Source organism: Trichechus manatus, unplaced genomic scaffold, assembly GCF_000243295.1.
Source record: "Trichechus manatus latirostris isolate Lorelei unplaced genomic scaffold, TriManLat1.0 scaffold00085, whole genome shotgun sequence".
NCBI lineage: Eukaryota > Metazoa > Chordata > Mammalia > Sirenia > Trichechidae > Trichechus > Trichechus manatus.
Window position 1 is genome coordinate 9,242,825 of NW_004444021.1, and position 22,737 is coordinate 9,265,561.

The following is a 22,737-nucleotide window of genomic DNA, read 5'->3' on the forward strand; positions in this document are numbered from 1 at the left end:
TTTATCCCTCACATTTTGACATGTTTTCATCATCAGGTCGAATTTTCTAATTTCCCTTGTGATTTCTTCTTTGTGTCATGAGTTATTTAGAACTGTATAGCTTAATATCCAAACATTTACATTTTTTAAATCTTGACGTCTTTGTTATTGATTTTTAATATAATTGAATTGTAAGAGAAAATGTTGTTGTGTGCCATTGAGTCAATTTTGACTCATAAAGACCCTATATGACAGAGTGGAACTGCCCCATAGGGTTTTCCAGGCTGTAATCTTTATGACAGCAGATTGCTAGGTCTTTTTTTCTAGCAGAGGTGCTGGTGGATTCGAACCGCCACCTTTCAGTTAGCAACTGAGCACTTAACCATTTCTGTGTCATCTCAATTCATTTAAATTTACTAGGAGTTGCAGTATGGCTTATAGCGTATAGTTTGTCTTGGTGAATATTGCATGTATTCTTGAAAAGGATGTATATTCTGTACTTACTAGGTGAAGTATTGAAAATGCCAATTTAGTCAAATTGGTTAATACTGTTTTTAAGCCTTCTATGTCCATATGATTTTCTGTTTACTTTTTTGGTCAATTTTGGAGGGAGGAGTATTGAAATCTCCAGCTGTAACTTTTGATTTGTTTATTTTTCTCTTCAGTTCTGTCAGTTGTTGCTTCCTTTATTTTCAAGCTCTGTTATTAAGTGCACAAATATTTGGAATTGTTGTGTCTTTTTGATGAATTGAACCTTTTATCAGTATGAAACGTTTTTCTTTCTCCCTTGTAGTGTTTATTGCCCTGAAGTTTACATAGCTCAGTGTTAATATTTCCAGCAGTTTTCCTATGATTAATGTTTGAAAGGTGTATTTTTTCCATCCTTTACACTTAAAGTGCCCCTCATACATATAGCATATAGTTAGATCTTACATTAAAAAAAAAATCTAGTCTAGTGATCTCTGCCATTTAACTGTAATATTTATTCTATTTGCATTTAATGTAATTAAATGTAATTGTTAATATGATTGGGTTTAATTCTGTCTTCTTGTTTTCCTACTTGTCCTGTCAGTTAATTGTGAAAAAGAACTTATTCCCCTCTTCACCACATCTCTTACAATCGTCCAAAGCAGCATGATGGGTGCATGTTTGAATATGGAACTATAAATAGTCAAGATTAACCTCCTAGCCTGAATTGGTATTCAGCTTATTTATCACAGAGTTTTCTGACCGTAATTACCTCTCCCTTTTGACAATGTTAGGACATGTTCTCTCTTAAAATATAAAAAATTTTCAGAAATTAGTTTAATTAGTTATTGTCTACCAATCCACTTAAGGTAATGAAAAAGAAAGCTGGACACTTAGAAAGAAGGCTGGATACTTAAGTGAGTCTTCGCGACAGCTTTGGATAAATAGATTTTTTTTGGTCATAATTCTATTGAAATTACATAGGTTGATATATATATGTATATGTATATAAATCATATATGATTTTTTCTATGAGTATAATAATGCACACATGAAAAGTGAACACATTTTTTATCACATTTTGGGACAGTGGTGTGATCTCAGAGAACTTTTGAGTTCATATCAGTAGTATCCAAGAATAATGATAAAGGTCACTCCTGGGATTACTATGCAGCATTACTCACATTAGAAGCCTCACATCTGATTCCTTCATTTTGTTCAGTCAACCATCAGAATTTTAGCAAATGTGCACCTCAGGGAGTGATTGCAATTTTTTTTTTCTCTTTGTAGGAAAATATTTCCTTATAAATATCCTGATCTTATATCCAGAGATGAATCTATATACATAAACAACTGATGTGTAATTCTGACCTGAAAGTTAGAAGGGATTCACAGTCCCAGGAGCAGAAAAAGTCTGAGATAAATTTGGTTATGGACAAAGAAGAATGTCAATTAATTGGGAAAAAAAAATCAAAACTTTAGTGCCCTATTAAAGTTTCTTAATTAATCATCTGATGAGCATGTAATTATTTGTCTTACTTGTTTCTCATTGCTTCTCTTCCTGTTGTTTATTTATTTTGCTGCCTCTGAAAGATTCATAGTGGAAGTGATGGTCAAGTTGACTATTCAGGAAATTTCTGACAAAGAATGTGATAGTATTATCAAAAGAGATACGAAAAACACTTTGAGATGAAATAGAACAGGAGTGATGTTTAATGTTTTTGTGAATTGTATTTATCCATAATATACATATTTAGTATTAATTTGAATACAACTATTTACATTAATGTTCTGTGTTATCATTAAATCAACATTATATATTATTATAACATTCATGAGAAGGAAGGGAGCTAGTAAAAATTCGATTGCCTTGTACTAAAGAATACTAGTAAATGCTCTACATCAATTTAAATTTATTTTTATTTCTTTTTAGAATTCCAACAAGTAAACATCACTTCACCAAAATTTATTTTGAAGCCAAGACCAAAAAGGAGTAAAAGGCAGGTATGTGCCCACAGAGGTATGTTGTGATGTTTTAAAACACTTGGCAACTGCCAGCGTTGGAATCTACATTAAGTCTCTGTGAGAGGGTTAAGTACTCCTTCAGGTATTTGTCAGGGTGTGGTAAACAGTAGGGATCCTAGATCTGTAGAAGCAGTGGATGTGAGGCCATATTATCTCAAAGACTCTAAAAGAATCCTAGGTAGTGCTGATAATGTGCTTCTTTGTCATATAGATGGACTATGGGGCCTGGCTGGTGGCTTCTCAGGGTCTTTCTACTATAGGCCTCTTTCCTTGCCTGGGTATGTACTGCATCATAGAGTCTATGTGTATGATACTTACCCTTGTATTTATTCTGTTAAAGATACTATCCTTAGCTGTGAGTGACTCCATAAGGTTTTGAAGCCACAAAATGCTCCCGTCTCACTTGAGCTTTTTTGGAGTCCAGGATATAAGTGTTATGAATGTTCAAATGGATATTGGACTTAATAAAAATAGCAACTGTTTGTACAGTGCTTTAAACCATATGAAGTAGGTGCTGATATTCCCCTTTCACAGGAAGAAAAGTGACGGCTCTGAAATATGAAAATGATTTGCCCAGAATTATAGAGCTGCCCAATTAAATTATAGACAAAATCCAGACATCATCACCAAGGTGGTGATGGTTTGTGTGCATATGCATGTGTGTATGTGTGTGTGTTTGCATGCTAGGCATAAACAAAGAAGCAAACAAAAAACAGGATTGGGGAAATAGATCTCTAATAACATCAAGCAGTTGAAAGAACCAGATATCATCTTTTTATTACCTAGAAATCAAATATGTTTGTGGACAGATTTCTAATGTGAACAATAATTGCTAAATTTTATTTTGTCTTTACCAATTAGCTGGCCCTGTTTTAACAATTTTCATTGTAATAACACATTTAATTCTCAGAAGAACTTTATGGGGAACGTATTATCATTATCCCCATTTTGCCAATAAGGAAATTGAAGATTAAGACGGTTAGGAAGCTTGCCCAGGATTTCATAGGGTTACCCCGTGGTGGAGCTGGGATTCTGATGTAGGAAGTCTAGTCCCAGAATGGTGTTTATGTTCTGTATGCTGCCTCTCAGAAGCCCATGTGTTCCAAGAATTGCTACCATGAGCTTTATACATCGTGTGAACATCTGTATATGTATAAGAATGGAATGGAAACACATATGTCGTGAGGCCCTGATTCCTGTTAAATAGATAAAAAATTCATCATCAGGACTTAATTTGAAATAGTATTTATTTTCATGAATTATGAACCGCAAGAATAGGATAATTTTTTCTTTAGACACATGCCTTGAAGTTCATAAACATTGGCAACGTTTAGTCATTTCCTAAGCAGACAAACCTTTGATTTCTCTTTCTGAGAAAGCTGTGGTTCCGTGGAGGTGAGGTGCTATAAAAACATCTGGCTAATGTGGCAACTCTCTGATGTTAAGAAAATGTTGAGACTTGTTGGAAAGTCTACTGTATTAACTAGTAAGTCTCAGGTCCTTCCTACAATTAGCAAAGGAGATCTTATCAATCTAAAAACACCCATTTAAACAAAAAAAAAAAAAAAGAGAGAGAGTGATTTTCTCATTGGGTGCAGTTTAGCGTTACTGTAAATTCTCCTCACAATTATAGTCCTCTTATCCTCTATCAATTAAAGGAGACTTTAAAAGAAACTTTTGAAGCTTAGAAACGCAGTTAGTAATGAGGCAAATCCATGTAGCAGCAATTGTTTATTTGAGTGCAGCGTATTCAACATAAATATTCACAAATTGATTTAAGTTTGATTGTATACCCTCATCACAAAAATGGCCCTAAGGCAAGGGAACAAAAAGATTTGCTGAAAAAATGTGTATTGAAGCATGGCATAAAGGAAAAAGTTATTTTACAGCTCTTGTTGAAGACTAAGTTATAGACTAACTGCAGAGAACAAAGGATATGGCTGCCATAGTGGCTCTTGATTTAGTGGTCATGATTTTGAAGGTGGAGAAAATTTGTTGTTGAGCAAACAAATGTAGCTGTGATGGAGGTTGTCTGGGGGCTCTTAAAACTGTCATAACAAAGCCCTGTGTCATTTGGGGGAATTCCTGGAACCATACCAGAGGAAAGGGTGTGTTCCATTCCCAAATTGGGAGATTACAGAGTAAAAGTGCTAATCTGTCCACTCCCTGTACCTTCTCAGAGATCCTCAGGAGTCTAAATTAAACCAAAAAGAATGCTTTTCATGTTTTACTGTTTCTAAGATAAATTGTTAAATGAAAATAGAACAATTCAGAAAAGAGTGAAATAAATAGAAGTATAAAATAGATAATTCATATTTGATTTTATATGTATAAATATTTGTGGAAGAAACCAGTAACTGTGTTGTACCCACTGTAGGGAAAGGGTAGAAACTGGATAGATTGGAGATGGAGGTGAGAGGAAGACTTTCCTTCATTCTATACCTGTTTATAATTTTTAAATTTTTGAACCATATATGTATATTACGTACTCAAAAACTAAGTAAATTGATGAAAATGTTAAAGCATAAATATTAATGGAATAAAAGGAGAAAATTTTGTTTTATTTGTCCCATATGTTTTAGCTTTCACAGCCAAGTTTAGGAGGCTTATTTAGGTGTTGTTTCCTTTACTGTATTGCAGCTTCGCCGACATCCTCGTAACGTAGAGGAGGAAACCAAATATATTGAACTGATGATTGTGAATGATCATCTCATGGTAGGATTTGAGAAATATTGATTTGAACTTGTCCATGCATAGGGTGAAACATATGGGTTCAGAAATATGTTCAGAAGAAACTAGGAGACCCCCAAGTTGTAACATGGAGAGGTCTTCGTGTAACCAGACATATTTGTTATCCAGTAACAAACTGCAAGTAAGAAAACACTTTTGGGTAGAAGTAACTAGCAATAATTTGTGAGGTTCAGAAATGTTTCTTTGACTCATAATATCAACTTTTTGGATTTTTTTGATTAATAAAGGTGCTGATATTTGAATCTTACTAAAATGGCAAGGTTTAAAAAAAAATAGAAATATCCATTTTATATAGTGAAGCAGTAATGATCTGATGTTTTAGTTTGCAATGAACAGCTTTATCCTAATAAAAGAAAAGCAGACAGTTTTTCTGTTTCTGTCTTGTCACACTGAAAACCATATGGTAATGCTCATGTAGCCAAGCAATGAAGATGGTTAGGATAAGAACTTGCCAAAACTCTCATCTTGTTGAGTCAATTATTTTGACCCAGATTATCTGTATTCAATTCATAGGCATGTTGCAGTCAGTGTGATTAAATTCATAGCAAAGCAGTGAGTTATAATTGTCCCATGTAACCAGAGTTTTAATCAAACTCATTATGTGATGCATGTTGCTAAATGTTATTTAAGGTGTAAGTGCATTTTGATATACTGTATTTTTACACAAATAACGCATATCTTCTGTGTTCATTTGCCAACCATTCCCTTCTACTACGAGGTATTTTCATAAATGCGCTATGCTAATTTTTTTTACAGCAACATGTAAGAAAAAATTGGCATAGTGGCATTTACAAAAATACCTTGTGGTGGGAGGGAGTGGTTGGCAAACAACGTAGAAGGCATGCATTATTTGCATAAATATATGGTACTTCGAATGATGTATTTGAGGGAAAATGTGTCATTTATTTATATATGTTAAATAATTTTGGTATTCTTAATGTTATTGTTACCCCTAATATTATTATTATTAGTAATAATAATAATACAATTGGGGTTGAGTGTTGCTTCCTATAAAGTGCTTTATTGTTCAGTTTCAAACTAAGTTTTCTCTTTCTACCTATTTGAATCCAGCAAATGTTACTGTTCCCTGGGATTTTTACAAAATAAGTTAAAGGAACATATATTTTAGCTAGTCACAAATTCAGATGTTTACAGAGCCCAGTTAGATAACACAAGTGAAGTGATCCAGATGTAAAAGAATAGGGAGGCATGAGGCCTGTGGCAAAAGGGCAGGCACATGGCCTGTACAGAGGGAGCTAATTTTAAGTGAAGACAAAAATCAGATTTTACAGGACAGTTCCAGATTTTTAAAATACCATTGAGGGTGAACAAAAGATACATGTGTACCACATCTAGCCTGTGAGCCACCTTTTATGACCCTTATCTTAGTTAGGACTTTCTTTTTCTTGATGAGTAAGTCTTAGAGAACTTGTTTATTTTTATAATTTTAGCAGTGTTCACAATCATTTTTTTCTAGCTATACCCCTACTTATATTTGTATGCATTGCAATTAATTAATAGATAACTTTCATAGGTTTTATAATTTTGAATAACAATCCTGATAAAAATAAACCTATAAAATGGTTGGAGCGAGTACTTTTTACTTCATCCAACAGATGAAAAAATTGAAGTCTCAAGCTTTTAAGAACCTTGCCTCAGAGTATATAGCATATAAAGAACTAGGTCTCAAATTTTACAATTTTACAGAAAGCCTTAGGGATCTTTCAATTAAACCCTGTTTTCTCTGCTGAGACGGTTATTTCCTGATGACTTTGAAAGCCCTTCACTTGTTTTCTTTTGCTTTCAGTTTAAAAAACATCGGCTTTCAGTTGTACATACCAATACCTATGCGAAATCTGTGGTGAACATGGCAGATTTAGTAAGTATCAGCCCAATTCTGTGTCACTGTAGAGAAGTTTTATGCCTTAGTAGTACAGATGATATGTGTCTTATACTTTCACTACTCTGAATTGCCCTTTAGCCAAGATGTCTTGTAAGTCCCTAGTAGCCTTGCAATGGGCTTTATTGACTTTAATCTGTGAGTGGGAAGGTGATAAAAGGAAATGGTCAAAGTTACCCAGAGATTTATGCCTGAAATTCATTGCTGTGTTTATCACATTGGAGAAGACAAAGGTTGAGCCATCACCTCTAACTAAGATATTCAGTGTACTTCTAACAATGGAGAAGCAGTCCAACATTTGTGCCTTTTTCGAAAGAGGGCCTGGTGTTGTGCTATGATGCATCTAATTAATTCCACTGTACCCATTTCTTCCCTTGACAACGCAGTGCGAGTACCTTCTCATTGAGTTTTAATCAGGGCCAGTCAAGGTGTAGAAATTATTTCCTTGGAGAGTCTTCATTGTTCTATTTTTTGCTGGGAGAGCCCAAGAATATGTGAATTCTTTGTCTAGGGTGCCAGAAAATGGACTCAGTGAGAGCCTTGAATAAGGGTGCAAGTATTTGTCAAAAAAACAATCTTTTGTTTCTAGCTAGTGCTCTCTTCTTTGGGTATTACTTGGTGAACAATTTGATTCTTTGTTACTCAAGAGAAATGCATGTAAATTAGAAGAAAAAAATTATCTCCGCTAAGAACAGTAGTTTCTTACCTTTATTTAAACTCAATCAATTTCCATAAAAGAAAGGAACTTCTCTAGTTCAGTTTACAAATTTGATTTTACCGCATATATAGCTGGTGTGTTCATTTTGTTATACTAGATATATAAAGACCAACTTAAGACAAGGATAGTATTGGTTGCCATGGAAACCTGGGCAGCTGACAACAAGTTCGCCATATCTGAAAATCCACTGATCACCCTACGTGAGTTTATGAAATACAGGAGGGATTTTATCAAAGAGAAAAGTGATGCAGTTCACCTTTTTTCGTACGTAACTTTTTGTAATGATTTATTACTTTCTGGTTCTGTATTGAATGTTCTATTACTTGTGACTGAGATGTATCCTTTCTATTGCATGATACAATTAGGATGTGAATTGGCAAAGACATTTAGAAGAAATTTTTAAGTATAGATTGAAATTGTCATAAAAATATAAGAGATTTAATTTTGAGTTGTTTTATTGTTACATGTCTGTTTCATTTAATTTTTCAAAGGATTTAATTAGACCAGTTACTAAGTAAAAGTACTGCTAATACTCATATAAAGTATTCTGAACAACATATTAATTATATTCTTTAAAGTTGCTGTCTTTTAAATGTTAATGTACTCTGGCTTTGGCTGTAAGGTAAGAACTTAGTATTTCTGGAGTTTATTTTTTTCTCTCACTCTTATGTTCTTTTTTTGATAACTTATGCATATTTGATGTAATAGCAAATTATATATAATAAAATTTAAAAAATCTTTTGTCTAAAGTCAGAGCTGTTGAAGAGGGTTATAAATGGAAGTAAAAGAATTTATTTTTATGGTAACTTTTTATTTTTCTGTAATTTCAAATTTATAGAAAATTGGCAAGAATGCTACAAGGAAATACAATATGCCCTTTACCCAGATTCATCAATTTATTTTATGATTTCCTCCCTCCCTCCCTCCCATCCATCCATTCATCCATCCTTCTATCCATCCATCCTTCTATCCATCCATCCAACTAGCTACTTTTTTTTCCCTGAACTGTTTGAGAGTAAGTTGGAGACCCCCTGGGCCTTTACCACTAAACACTTCAGTGTGTATTTCCTAAGAATAAGGACATTCTCTTATATAACCACAGAGCAATTATTAAAACCCTAAAATTGAACATTTTTACCATGCTTTTTTCTAATCCATAGTCCATATTCAAATTGCACCAATCATCTAAATATTTTTATAGCTATTTTTTTTCCTTACCCAGGATCCAATCCAGATCACATATTACATTTAATTGTCATGTCTTTTTAGTCTCCTTTAATCTGAAAGATTTCCTCAGCCTTCCTTTGTCTATTCTGAGGTTAACATTTGTGAAGAGTAAAGCCCAGTTATTTTGTAGGGTGTTCCTCATTTGGGTAATGTCTGATGTTTTCTCATTATGAGATTCAAGTTATACATATTTGGTAGAAATACCACAGAAGTGGTATTGTATCCTTCTCAGAATGTATCAGATGAATGATTCTTTTTTAATAGGTATAGTTCTATTCAAGATACTTATTGCTCCTTTAGGGAAACATCCCCTCATGAATCTTTTTGTTTATATATGTTTGTAAACAACTTTTACATTCCTCCTTTAACTCAGGAATATATAGTATAGAAATTTGATGTACATTGAGAAAGTAAATGTAGTAAATTAATCATGAGAAGTGCTATGGTGTTTGAACTGTGAGCAGTAAGCGTTTTTCATTTCCTTTTCTAAAAGGGGAAGTCAATTTGAGAGTAGCCGGAGCGGGGCAGCTTATATTGGTGGGATTTGCTCGTTGCTGAAAGGAGGAGGCGTGAATGAAGTAGGTGTGAACATCTGTACAATACAAAGTGGTATGATGGCTTGAAAGTGCTTTCCCAATATTTAAGAGATAAGTTCTCAGTATTCCACATACTCCAGGTGTTAGACTGTTTTATTAACAATCAATATGGCTGCTATAAATGACCAGAGGACAAAATAGGGAAATAAAGAAAGATAATATCTGATAATTCTGTTTATGTTCTGTTTAGAATAACTTCCATGAAAGACCTAGTATCAATTTATTTAGAGAGAGTCTTTACCTTGCATTGATATTTCATTGGAAATAAGGCCCTATTTATCACTTTTACTGATTCCTCAGAGAATTGAGTAGTTTCCTGAAGCATTGGGTTACTACCTAACAACCTACCAGGAAATTTTCTTCCTTTTTCATTATTTGTCAGATTTTGGGAGAAAAAAAATTACTAGGTTTAGGGTTTCAGTCTAATCCCTAAGTTAGATTCTCCATAGATAGTAAGCCTTATAGAAGTGATCTAAAGGAAAATAATTTGAATCTTTGGGAGGCAGTGTATTGAAAAAAATATCCTCAGTTCTTCTCAAGTTTCTGTTAGCCAAAGATCATCACCAAATTTCTCTGTTACCTCATGCCATTTGTTTCCTGAATCCACATTCTATTCCATTTTGGGAAATTTCAAGAGTACAAGTAGACACACAAAGATGAACAAGTTCCAAGTAATTCACACATTAATTTTTATTTTGTTTTATCAGCAGGACTCTGTCTTAATTATACATAAGTATTAAGTTTTTATGGACTTTTACAGGTGAAATTTGCATTCAGAACTAGATTTCAGTTTCCAAACCCTAAAGTGGATGATTTCCTGGCTTCTAGTCTTCCCGCTAGGACCTAACAAACATGGATTTATTTCTTACTATGTGGATAGCCTCTGCTAATGAAAGTGCTTAGAAATTAGTTATTTTCAATTATATTGTGACAGTTTCTTTGGCCCAATTAAATAAAAAACACTCTTACATATGTTTTGTTTTTGTTTTCCAGTTTGGGAAAACTGATTTAATGGCAGTCACACTTGCCCAGTCCTTAGCCCATAATATTGGTATTATCTCGGACAAAAGAAAGTTAGCAAGTGGTAAGTTTTGTACATGTGTGGCTTTATTGTATGTAAGACAGACTATAAATATTTTGGTGGCCCTCAGACACCCTTTAAACTCAGAACTGAAGTCACTCCGTAAGTCCACCCTTCAGCCAAAGATTAGACAGGTCTATAAAACAAACAATAACATGCATGAGGAATGTATTTCGTAGTACAGTCGTGTACCAAATGGGCAACACCTGCCCAAAAGCAAAGATAAGAAGGTGGAAAGGGAGGAAAACAGCATGAATGGAAATGGAGGATGCATGGTGGAGAAGGGGAGAGTGTTGACACACTGTGGGGATTGCAACCAGTGTCACAAAACAATCTGTGTATACATTGTTGAATGAGAAACTAATTTGCTCTGTAAACTTCCACCTAAAGTACAATAGAAAGAAAAAAATAAACTTTGGGGAATGGAATTCTTCAGTTGCTTGATCAAAATAGTTTGGTTGATTGTAAAAGATGTACAGACAGGGCAGACCCAGGACTTGAATGCACGTATTTCTGATTCTGAAGCTCATCTGCTTAGTGACTATACTATACTGCCTTCTAGCCATAGCCTTGGTACAGAAGCTTTTAAAAATGGACCAGAAATTGTAATAATTACTATAAGGGGCTATGAAACTGGTATCTTGTTGTGGTGCCATATAGTTCTTCAGTATTTCATTTAAGCTGTTTTAAGTGAATACTTTAAAAATATGGCCACTTTTTAAAATACCAGAAGATTGTTTTTTTCAGTAAAAATTATATACTGTTGATAGGGTCAAAGTATATTTTGGTTGTTATGTATTGCATGAAAATCTTCAACTGTAGGGAAAATTAGAAAGCAGGTATTACATTTAATAAGGTATTTAAGGAGCAAAGTAAAGATATTTTTTAAATAGGAAATAACTTTAATGCATCTGTTTACACTTTGTTAAAAAGTCATGCGTATTCATTTTCTTTCAGGTGAGTGTAAATGTGAGGACACTTGGTCTGGATGCATTATGGGAGATACCGGGTAAGCCATTTCTGTTTGAAAATAGCTCCCTACTCGTTTCTTGCTGTGCTGTTGTCTTCCTGGGAATATGACACTCCAAGACTTAATACATGCAACCTCACCACAGGCATTTATGAGAAACTAAGAAGTAGATTATCTTAATGGCCCTATATCTAAAATATTTTTACAAAAGAGTTCCCTATTTATAGTATATATAAAAATGATGTTAAGTAAGTAGACCTCAAAGACTTTTTCAGCCTTGAACTTAGGCTATAAATGTAACAAATGAGGAAAAACTTGTTGTTAGTGGCTTACCTACTTAATTCTCTTTCCTTTTATCTCCTTCAATTCTAATTACAAACAGCTTATAAACAGTAGTGTGCTGGTAAGATGACTCAGAAAACAAGAAAACAGTCCCAATTTGTAGTCGATTCCCACGATGTCAATACTCCCACCATAGTTGATATCAAACTCCCAATGTAATGTCACTGAACAAGGAGTTGCGAAGAGATGTGTACAATCTGCTCGCCTAAGAAAGGTTTTCATTTTTATACTGTCATACCCTTCATCCCCTGTCAGGTGCCCATCTTGTCTTTTATTCTTTCTAAATAAATTTTACAGCCATTCCTTTCATTCCAAGCTTATCACTACTGTCCTACCTTAAACTTTTATTGTCTTCTGCTTTTATTATTTTAATAACATTCCAATGCTCAGGCTCTCCCCTCATGAACTCCACTTTCATCATCATTAAAAAGGTGTTAAGAATGAAACAGTGAATATTTGTAAACCTACTACCCACCTAAAAAAAATAAAGTTGTTTTTTTCTCCATGATTTGTCCTCAGCCCCAGTCTTGAATGTGTTCATCTCATTCACATGTCCTTCTTTATACTTGTTATGTATATATGTGTGTGTAGTGAAGTAGTACATAGCATTGTTTTACGTATTTTCAGTTTGTATGAAAGGTATCATGCTATGTGTATTCTTCTTTAACTTGTATTTTTTGATCAGCGTTATGCTTGTGAGTTTTATCCATGTTAGAATATATAGCTCTAGTTCACTGAATGTATACAGCAAGATTTATCCATTGAATTTATGTTTCAAACACTTGAAGTATGTCATTCTCTACTGCTCAGAACTTTTGTGAGTGTCCATTGTCTAAAAAACAAGGTTCAAATTCCTTACTTCAGTATTTAGATGTCCGTAATCTTTCTTTATCCTCATTTGTAACCTCATTTGCCACTACTGTTCATGATTGGTTTGTTCACCGTAACTGTATGTGAATTTTCAGCTTCTTTTGAGTTTTCTCAAGATATCCTTCCCATCTAGAATGTCCTTCTGTTTTTCTCTATCTAACCACATTTCTAGCCATTTGAGGTTTATTATCATTTAACTCCTCTGTTACAAGTTAATTTTATATGTACTTACCCTCACCAATTAGTTATAAATTTTTGAGGAATTGTCTCTTACATAATATGTACTTTCTATTAAACCTCACACCATAGTCTCTTGTACAGACTTGATTTTCAATAAATATTTAGTGATTACATTTGAATTTTAAATTCATAAGATATGAATGACAGGGAAAATAAATGATAGAGGGAATGTATATGCAAACATGTATTTAAAAAGCATATACTTTTCAAAATATCTTTGGACTTCTGGTTAGTAGTAAGATAAAATTATTAAAATCTTTGTTCTGTAGTTGTAACTTGCCAACAGTTACTAAATTTCATGCTAGAGGTTCTTGTCTTTTAACAGCTATTTAGTATAATATAGCTTACTATTCTAATCAACTGTTAATAAAATTTTATAGATTATCTCCATAGCATTAAACATAATGTGAAACAAAATCAAATGACTACCCTAAATGGTAAATGCTAAAAACATTGGCCAGGGTACAGGCTTTGTAAAGGAAAAAAGAAAGTAATATATGTAAGAAGCTTTTCAAATAAAAGAATTTATGGATTGTTAGGAAACAGAAGTGAAGGAAATAAAGTAGTTCAGACAGCTTAAACTCCAGACTGTTTGTATCAGAGCAGCTTTACTTGGAGAGTTTGGCATGAAAAAGGTGAAAAATAATTTAGGGTAAATAATCATTGTAAATTCCATTCATTGATTCACAAATTGTTCTAGGAAGAACTAGGGATATAAATGGACATAGTTCTTGGAGGCTGTGGGGAGACTTTATATAAACCAGCCATTTTTACCTTAATTGTTTTTTTTTTCTCTTTTTATAAAAGCTCAGTGTAAAACAATTTTGAAAAATGTAGAAAATAAACTTTTTATTGCTTCTTTTCTTACCATCCAATGATAATCATGGTTAATGTTAAAATACTACTGTTTTTAAATCTACTATTTTTTTCTCAATCCATTTTTACAAATTTTGGGTCATTTGGGATACGTAGTGATTTATCCATTTTTTGCTTAGCATTATATAGTCAGCATTTTTGAGTCTTTAAATTTTATTTGTACCCTGACTATTAATAAGTACATGATATTCTATTTAATTAATACACAGTTTAGTTAACAGTTCTCTTACTTTTGAACATTTAGGTTATTTTCGTGTTTTTTGCCATTATAAATTGTGCTACCATGAATATCTTTGTCCACATATCTTTGTTCAGATAACTAATCATTTCTTCAAGAAAATTTTCAAGAAGTAGAATTACTAGACTTAAGTATAAGCTCATTTCAAAAGTTACTTAATGTATATTGCCAAATTACTCTCCAGCCAAGTTTCTTTTTCTATTTACTATTATCTTTTCTGGCATATATGTATGTATGTGTGTGTGTGTGTGTGTGTGTGTGTGTATATATATATATATGTATATATGTATATTTAATACTTAATGCTCCATCACCCCCAAACACCTTAGTTTGTATTTCCTACAAACAGGGACAGTCTCCTACGTAACCACAATAAAACCAATAAAATAATTTAATTCTTAGACCTCATTCAAGGTTTTGGCCAGTGTTTCAATATTGTTTATAGCAAAAGGTTAAGATTCAGGTATCGCGTTAGTTTCTGTATCTCTTTAGGCTCCTTCAGTCTGGAACAGTTCCTCAATCTTTCTTTGACTTTTATGACCTTGACACATTTGTAGATTGTAGGTCAGTTGTTCTGTAGAATGCTCTGCAATTTGAGTTCCAGCTCAGTTTTAATATTTAGGAAAAACTCATTAGGAAATAAATTAATCCTAAGTCTCTTTTTTTAAAAATTACAGGAACTGTCTGTGTGTATTTCCTTTCAATGTGTATATAAATAATGAACACACCATAGTCACCATTAGTCACCATATGAAGAATTTATAAATATACAGATTGAATAAAACTCATATGGACTTAATAAAAATGTTGTACATAAGTGGAATTTATTCTTTCATTTTAAGAATAATGTACAGTTTTAACAATGCACTATTTTAAGACTAACATACAAACAAGGTAAATTAAAATTGTATTTAACTATTGATTTGTTCTCTCTTATAGCTATTATCTTCCTAAAAAGTTCACCGAGTGTAATATTGAAGAATATCATGACTTCTTGAATAGTGGAGGTGGTGCCTGCCTTTTCAACAAACCTTCTAAGGTAATACATGTGAGCAGTGTTATTTATTATTAATCTTTCTGTAGTATTATAAGTATAAAATTTCAACCATTGGGTCTTATAAAAGAAAGCTTTTGAATTTGGCCTATACATAACATTTTTAGAAATACCAAATATCTCCATTTCAAAGTCAGTATTAATGTTGGGCATTTTGGGCTATATTGATAAAAATAGAAAACAGGTAGAAATAAGAGCATTTGCTTTCTGAAAGTTTTCCATTTTATTTTTACATGGGCAAATGATCATTTAGGGTTAACTTGGAAAAATGTTTTCATTTTACCTTTCTTTTCTGTTTTCTTGTTTTTTTTTTCCTTTGGATACCCACTCACAGCTCTTCCTGGTAGAAAGGAGCCATGTCTTCTCTCACCTACCACTGCCTTTCAGAATGAGCAGTACTGCTGTTATTCATGATTTGAATTATAAGTACTTTTCAATATGAAAACCAAGTCCTCTTAGAGCAGGAAAGGAGAAAGTCTTTCTGTACTTAGACTTTGTCAGAGGTGTTTACAACTTGCATTCTCTGGTTACTGATTAGAAGGCAGGTCTTCCTCCTGCCTTTTGAACACTTTGCATGTAAAGAAGAATACTTTTTCCTTGTCAGTTATGTGAATTATGACATGTTCCTGTGCACCACAGCGATATGTGGCATTGTCTTTGTGACCATTTACCTGGTTTCATTCTCTGTTCACTCTAGAGAAATTTAGGAAATGTATCCTATTGCATTGAAAAATAATCACTCTTTCTCAAAACTACAGAAGGGGTGTTTAAATGAAATCACTGCTGCTATACCTGTAAAACAGTTCAAGTCTTTTTACAAAAATAAATGAAGATTCTGAACCCAGCCTAAGAGAATAAGTACACTTTCATATGAATAAGTTTCAGTTTGGCTTTCAAAACTATCTCATTCATGATCGTTACTTTCAACGGAAAATGAAATATAAAGATGAGGTGATTTCTTTTGTAGGAGAGGAAAGGATATTGAAATCAAGTGTTTATTTTTGTTGTTGTTTATTTTGTTTTGTTCTTCCTCCTAGTTAGGTATGAAAGGGAGTGTGTGTAGATTTCCATTCTATAATACATAAATTTTGATTAACTTTGGAATGAATATTATATATCTGACACACTGCAACTATTTACTGTTTGCAAATTTTACCTATCACCGTAGGATGAATTATACTCAAAAGATAATAAAATGGATGGATGGTTAAAAAATAAGATCAGCAGTCTTAAAATGTACTCTCATACAGGCCAGAATTGCTTCAATCATAGGACAAATTATTAGTGCTGTTCTCTGCAAAGCTCTGGTAGTAGGAGGAGCTATATTTTATTTTAAATATATCAGTGGATTTATTATTTTTTGTGATGCTTCCCTCATTGTTTCTGAAATAAGTTTCTGATTCACAAGGAGAAACAATTAATAAAGGACTTTTACACAGATGATTGAACTTGATCCTTGCAACAATTCTGTGATGTAGATGGACAGCTGATATTCCTGTTCAGATATTAAACACTCAGAATCCAAGAAGGTAAACAGTTTCCCCAAGATAAATAATTGAACCAAGATTTGTATCCAGACATCGTGTCTTGAAATCTAGTTTCTAGTTCAAAATGAAATTTTAGAAGCTAATCTGGCTTGATTTTAGTCTGAATAGATCATTTTTTATTTTAGTGGCATTTACCAGATCCTAATTGATATGTATGTTTTATATATATACATGTGATTAAATGTGAAAAAGAAACAGGAGACACTTCTGTTCTAAAGTTCTTAGTTCTAAAGTCACACTTCCTAGCTTAGGAAAATAAAATATATTTTGGTATGACTGGCAGGTATGCTAGATATATAGATGTGGCACTTATGGTCTCTTGTAAAGTCTTTGATGTTGATTTTTCTGTATTTAAGTTCCCTTGTTTGGTTTTCACCCCACAGCTCCTCGACCCTCCTGAGTGTGGCAATGGCTTCATTGAAACTGGAGAGGAGTGTGACTGTGGGACTCCTGCGGTAAGTCTCTGGTTCTTCTGATAATATTTTTTAGTTAATTCAGGGTCATCCCAGGTCTACACTCTGAGATGCACAGAGGAACTGTTGTGCCCAGAAATGTTATAGAATATGCAGAAGAAAGATTATTACTGTGAGGTAGTACATTTATTTTAGAAGCTATCCTGGTACTTTTAGGAAATGACACCATTTCTGATATTTTGCAAATGTTTGTGTTCCTTAGGAATGTGTCCTTGAAGGAGCAGAATGTTGTAAGAAATGCACCTTGACTCAAGACTCTCAGTGCAGTGATGGCCTTTGTTGTAAAAAGTGCAAGGTAAGTAAATGTTCATTAATGACTAGTTGGCAGGAAATAAAAGAGCATATTTGATTAAATTGTTAACCAAAACCAAACCTGTTGCTGTGGAGCCGATTCCTACTCACAGTGACCCTACAGGACAGAACAGAACTGCCCCATAGAGTTTCCAGGGAGCGGCTAGTGGATTTGACTGCTGACCTTTTGGTTAGCAGCCGAGCTCTTAACCAATGCGCCACCAGTGCCAACTGGCAGGAAGAAAAGAGCATATTTGATTAAATTGTTACAAAACCAAACCTGTTGCCGTGGAGCCAATTCCTACTCACAGTGACCGTTTAGGACAGAACAGAACTGCCCCATAGAGTTTCCAAGGAACGGCTGGTGGATTGGACTGCTGATCTTTTGGTTAGCAGCCGAGCTCTTAACCAATGCACCACCAGGGCCAGTTGGCAGGAAGAAAAGAGCATATTTGATTAAATCATTAAGGCTGTGTAAATATAATCTACTGTCAAGATTTGTATCTAGCATGGGTTAAGTGACTAAGTGCCAGGTGCCTTACATGGATTATGGTTTATATCCTCACAAAAATCTTGCTGAGATCTAGTTACTGTTTTATTCTCATGTAAACAGAGGAGAACGCCGAGGCTTGTAGGCTTGTAGTTTGCCCAGGGTCTTACACCAAGTAAGTCAGGAAGCCAGGCCTGAACCTTGTTAATCCCAGAGCTTGCCCTCTCCATACTCCACCATGAAGAGCATGCACATTTGAGCAAAACCAGGTGTTACTAATCTTTGCATGATGTCTACCTTTCTTTGTAACCCGAACCCAAACCCAAACCCAGACCCACTGCTGTCAGGTCAATTCTGACTCATAGCAACCCTATAGGACAGAGTAGAACTGCCCCAAAGGGTCTCCAAGGCTATAAATCTTTATGGAAGCAGACTGCCACATCTTTCTCCTGCAGAGCGGCTGGTTTGTTCGAACCACCAACCTTTTGGTTAGTAGCCAAGTGCTTTAACCACTGTGCCACCAGGGCTCCCTTTTCTTTGTAAAATCAAGTGTGTATTCAATAGACCCTTCTTTCCTCGTTGCTCAGTTTGATATATCTCTTGCATTAGCTTTCATTAGAGCAAAAGGAGTACTTAACTTTACATGTATTATTGTGCATGAGAGTTTAGAATGCATTTTTATACACGTGGTCTGTTTTCATCCTCCCAATAGCATCCTCATACCCATCTCCAAATAGCCCACATTTAAATCTTTACATCAAGACTGTTATTTGGGGCTTGCCTTTCCTAAAGAAATATATTCTTTTTTTCTCTTCTCATATAAAATCTGGTATAATATTCTCCATTGTTTCTGAGGTTTAATATCTGCCTCTCCCTGTAGTCTGTATATTTTATGGAGGCAGAGCCAGGTGGTTATGAAGTAACTGGTACAAGTTCTCAGGAAGTATTTGTTGAATGAATGAATGAATATTCACAGCACTTTCTTAATCATTATTTGCTGTTGCCTCACTTTAGTCTATTAAGGGAGGGTGGGAAATGAAACTCTCATATTAAACATCTGTGTTCCAGGGATTGTGCTAAGGACTTTTAATTTATTTCATCTTTGATTAGGGTTTCTCAACCCTGGCAGTACTAAAATTTGAGGCCCAGTAATTCTTTGTTGTGTGTATCTTGTGCATTGTATGATGTTTAGCAGCATCCTGGCCTGTACCCATTAGGTGCCAGTATCATCCCTCCCAGTTGTGACTACCACACAGGTCTCCAGACTTTGCCAAATGTACTCATATGGGGCAAAATCCCCCCTGATTGTCTTAGGTAATGCTCACAGCCACACTTTTGGGATAAGCATTATTATCCCAATTTTTATAATTGAGCAAGCCAGTCTCAAGAAAGTTAATAACCTGTACAGGCTTCCTCAACTAGTGAGGAATAGATGTGGCATTACATCCCAGATATGCTGGCAGCAGTTTGTCTTGTTTCCACTATACCAGTATGTCTTCTGGCAACTTCATAAGACAAGTTAGGCACTGGCAGAAATCTCTGAAAGCGCTCTCTAAAAAAGGAAGATTAAACCATATGTGAAACAGACATTCTTTCATTTTGGCTGCCTCATCTGTTTATTCTGTCAGCTTCTCCAACTGCCGTAACAAGGGACATGGAATCATTTATTTTAACCCCCCATCTTTTAGTCTCCCCATCTGTAAAATGCATTTAATTACACCATCTTCTTTTCTTTGATTTGTAGAATTAGGCTCCTTGTGATACAATCATTTTAAGGAGCAAGTACAAAATAATAAAATTAAAATACATAAAATGAAGTGGTATAATTAACTAACACACAAAATAAGTTACAGCTGTACCAGTCAAGTAAGCTCTTCTCTGCTACTTTCTCTACCCTCAGCCCCTACTCCCACCTGCAACATGGGCTCCTAAGGGGCCATAGCGGGATAGTGAATGGGGGAGGGGGAATAGAAGAACAAGATGGAAAATTCTGTGTATCTCTTTATTCATCTTTTTCTACATGTATTTATAATAATGTATCTATAAAACAGAGTGGTAAAATTTTTCTGTAAATGTCCGAATAGTAAATATTTTAGGCTTTGTGAGTCTGAAAGTCTCTGTTGCAGCTGCTCAACGCTGCCTTTGTAACAGGAAAGCAGCCATGGGAAATATATTAACGAATGGGCCTGGTGTGCTACAATAAAACTTTATTTGAAAAAACAGGCAACCAGATGGATTTGACCCTGAAGCCATAATTTTGCAGACTCTGTCTTAAAATATTGCTTGTTTACTTGTCTATTATCTTTCTCTTCTCATTAGAATGTAAGTTCCAATAGGACAGGAATTTTAGTCAGTGTGTTTACTTTTGTATCCCAGCACTTAGAGTAAGTTCTTCTTCACTGTATACTTCTTTCAGAGGTTTCCTGGCAGTTCTTGAACTATATACTCTCATATAAACTCTGGCTCAAAACTGTTCATATTCCTACCTCAGATGTTCTAAAATTGTAGCTTGCCTCAGTTCCAAGGAGGAAGAGAATCAGAGCACATAAAATTAAATTATCTTGCTTATTTATTCTTATGGTCATTTACCCCCACAAAATTATATATTCCTCGCGAGCAGGGTTCTTGTGTCTTGTTCTCCACTGAGTCACCAGTGACTGGGACAGTGCCTGGAACACTCTATGTGCCTAGTAAATACTTGAATGGAATAAATAAACAAATTTTGTTCACACCTCCTAAAACATGTCTGTTAACATCCTGATTGGAGTTGGCAGTGTGCCCTGCATGTTGTAGGAACAGCAGGAGACTTGAATACCTGGAGGGATTGTGAGCAAGGGGAAGATGAAGTTCATACAGGGAAATTGGGAGGGCAGGTAATGCGTATGTTTGTGGGAGCAGAGACAAAAGTATAGAAGGACCCAGCTCAAAATGTTAACATTAGTTATGGGGGCAGGGAGGATTGAAGCAGGAAAGTGAAGGATGATAACTTACTTTATATATTTCTGTTTTGTGTTATAACGAGTAATCTTGCAGTTTATAAATCCAGTGAGGTTAAAAATTTATTTGTACAACTCCCATACTTACAAAAAGTATTTGAGGTGTTTGAAAACACAAAAAAACTTAACACATATAGGCACAAATAATGGAAATATTTGAACAGAATAAAAGCCCAAGATTTGTATCTATGTAAAACTGAGGCAGAAGGGAAGACGGGAAATGAGGAGCATGGGAGAGATAGCCTTGCCAGAAAATCTAACGTTTGCAGTTCATCCCAAAATGTAGCTTTGAGTTTCTTGGCAGGTACAAAAAAAAGAATAATATGATGAAGGTAGCATTAAGAATGAAGAGTGAAGTGTAAATCCAAGAGCTATTTGGAAGGAAGAATTACTAGAACTTGAACTGACTTGTCCCTTGGAGGGAGATATCATCAAGCATGGTCCTATTTTAGCAGGATATTGTAAGGTTTATGTGTGATGAATATGTAAATTACTTCATACACAAGAAACTCTCTTAAAACTATTAAAATAGCATTTTTCATTTGGTCTACTGTGGTTTTTGTGAGCTGCCACGTTAAGATAACTTAAGATATTCCTGTCCAAACAATTTTCATTTTGCTTCTTTAGATGAAACTGTGAGAGGTTTCCCCCCACCCCTTCTGCAGTTTTACGCATTGATTTTTGTTCATTTTAGTTTCAGCCTATGGGGACTGTGTGCCGAGAAGCAGTAAATGATTGTGATATTCGTGAAACGTGCTCAGGAAATTCAAGCCAGGTAATTTATAAAATAATTACTCTAAACTTGATGGAAAAAGAGGCATCTTTATCAGGCCAAAAACCAAACCCACTGCCGTCAAGTAGAATTCTGACTCATAATGACCCTACAGGACAGACTAGAACTGCCCTTATAGGGTTTCCAAGGGTGTAAATCTTTATGGAAGCAGATGGCTACATCTTTCTCCCGTAGAGCGGCTGGTGAGTTCGAACCTCCAACTTTCTGGTTAGCAGCCCAGAGCTTAGCCACTGTGCCATGAAGGCTCTTGAGGCATCTTTAAGGTCTCCTTAATAACTCTCAGGAGAAATGTCTTAATATTGAACTGACCTATAACTGCATGCATACATTAACTTTCCTGTTTTTGTTTTAAATAGGATGTAAGAGACATTTTATTTGTATCTTTTAGTGAAGGAAGAAGCAAAGATATTGACTTTTCTTCAGCTAGTTGAAACAAGAGAGTCAGCCTCCAAGGCAGAGAGACCCACAGAACGTTGGGTTCAGAGCAGGGACCAGTTTCTCTGTCTTGATTCTTGCTTATCCAGGATAGCTTGTCTAAGCCATTAAAGGCTGCTCTTGAATTTAATATCATTAGTTATAAGTAGACAAGCTAGGGAAGTTGGATAAACTTTGGAGAGGGTTCACAGATTTCATCACAGTCAGTGTATATATAAGCAGTCCTTGCACTGTAGTGCAGAACTGTAGAAATCACCATGCAGGGTGAAGCCTTGTAAAGTGATTTTAATAATCAATGGGAAAAATTACTGTTGTTCTATAACTTTAAAATCTTTTTTGTCAAAATATTAAAAACTTAACGGCTGGTTACAAATATA

At 34.6% G+C, this 22,737-nt stretch overlaps 1 protein-coding gene across 8 annotated transcripts in view; it reads left to right on the top strand.

The window, feature by feature from the left end:
- The window catches only part of ADAM22 (ADAM metallopeptidase domain 22), a 228,855-nt gene that overhangs the window by 160,903 nt on the left and 45,215 nt on the right, over positions 1 to 22,737 (top strand). For all 8 annotated transcript variants that reach the window (XM_023736074.1, XM_023736073.1, XM_023736069.1 and 5 more), the window contains 11 exons: positions 2,381 to 2,451; positions 5,113 to 5,187; positions 7,031 to 7,102; positions 7,939 to 8,105; positions 9,562 to 9,646; positions 10,658 to 10,748; positions 11,703 to 11,754; positions 15,221 to 15,320; positions 17,266 to 17,337; positions 17,558 to 17,650; positions 21,827 to 21,907. In XM_023736074.1, coding sequence (XP_023591842.1) covers positions 2,381 to 2,451; positions 5,113 to 5,187; positions 7,031 to 7,102; positions 7,939 to 8,105; positions 9,562 to 9,646; positions 10,658 to 10,748; positions 11,703 to 11,754; positions 15,221 to 15,320; positions 17,266 to 17,337; positions 17,558 to 17,650; positions 21,827 to 21,907 — 959 coding nt within the window. The remainder of the gene's footprint in view (positions 1 to 2,380; positions 2,452 to 5,112; positions 5,188 to 7,030; positions 7,103 to 7,938; positions 8,106 to 9,561; positions 9,647 to 10,657; positions 10,749 to 11,702; positions 11,755 to 15,220; positions 15,321 to 17,265; positions 17,338 to 17,557; positions 17,651 to 21,826; positions 21,908 to 22,737) is intronic.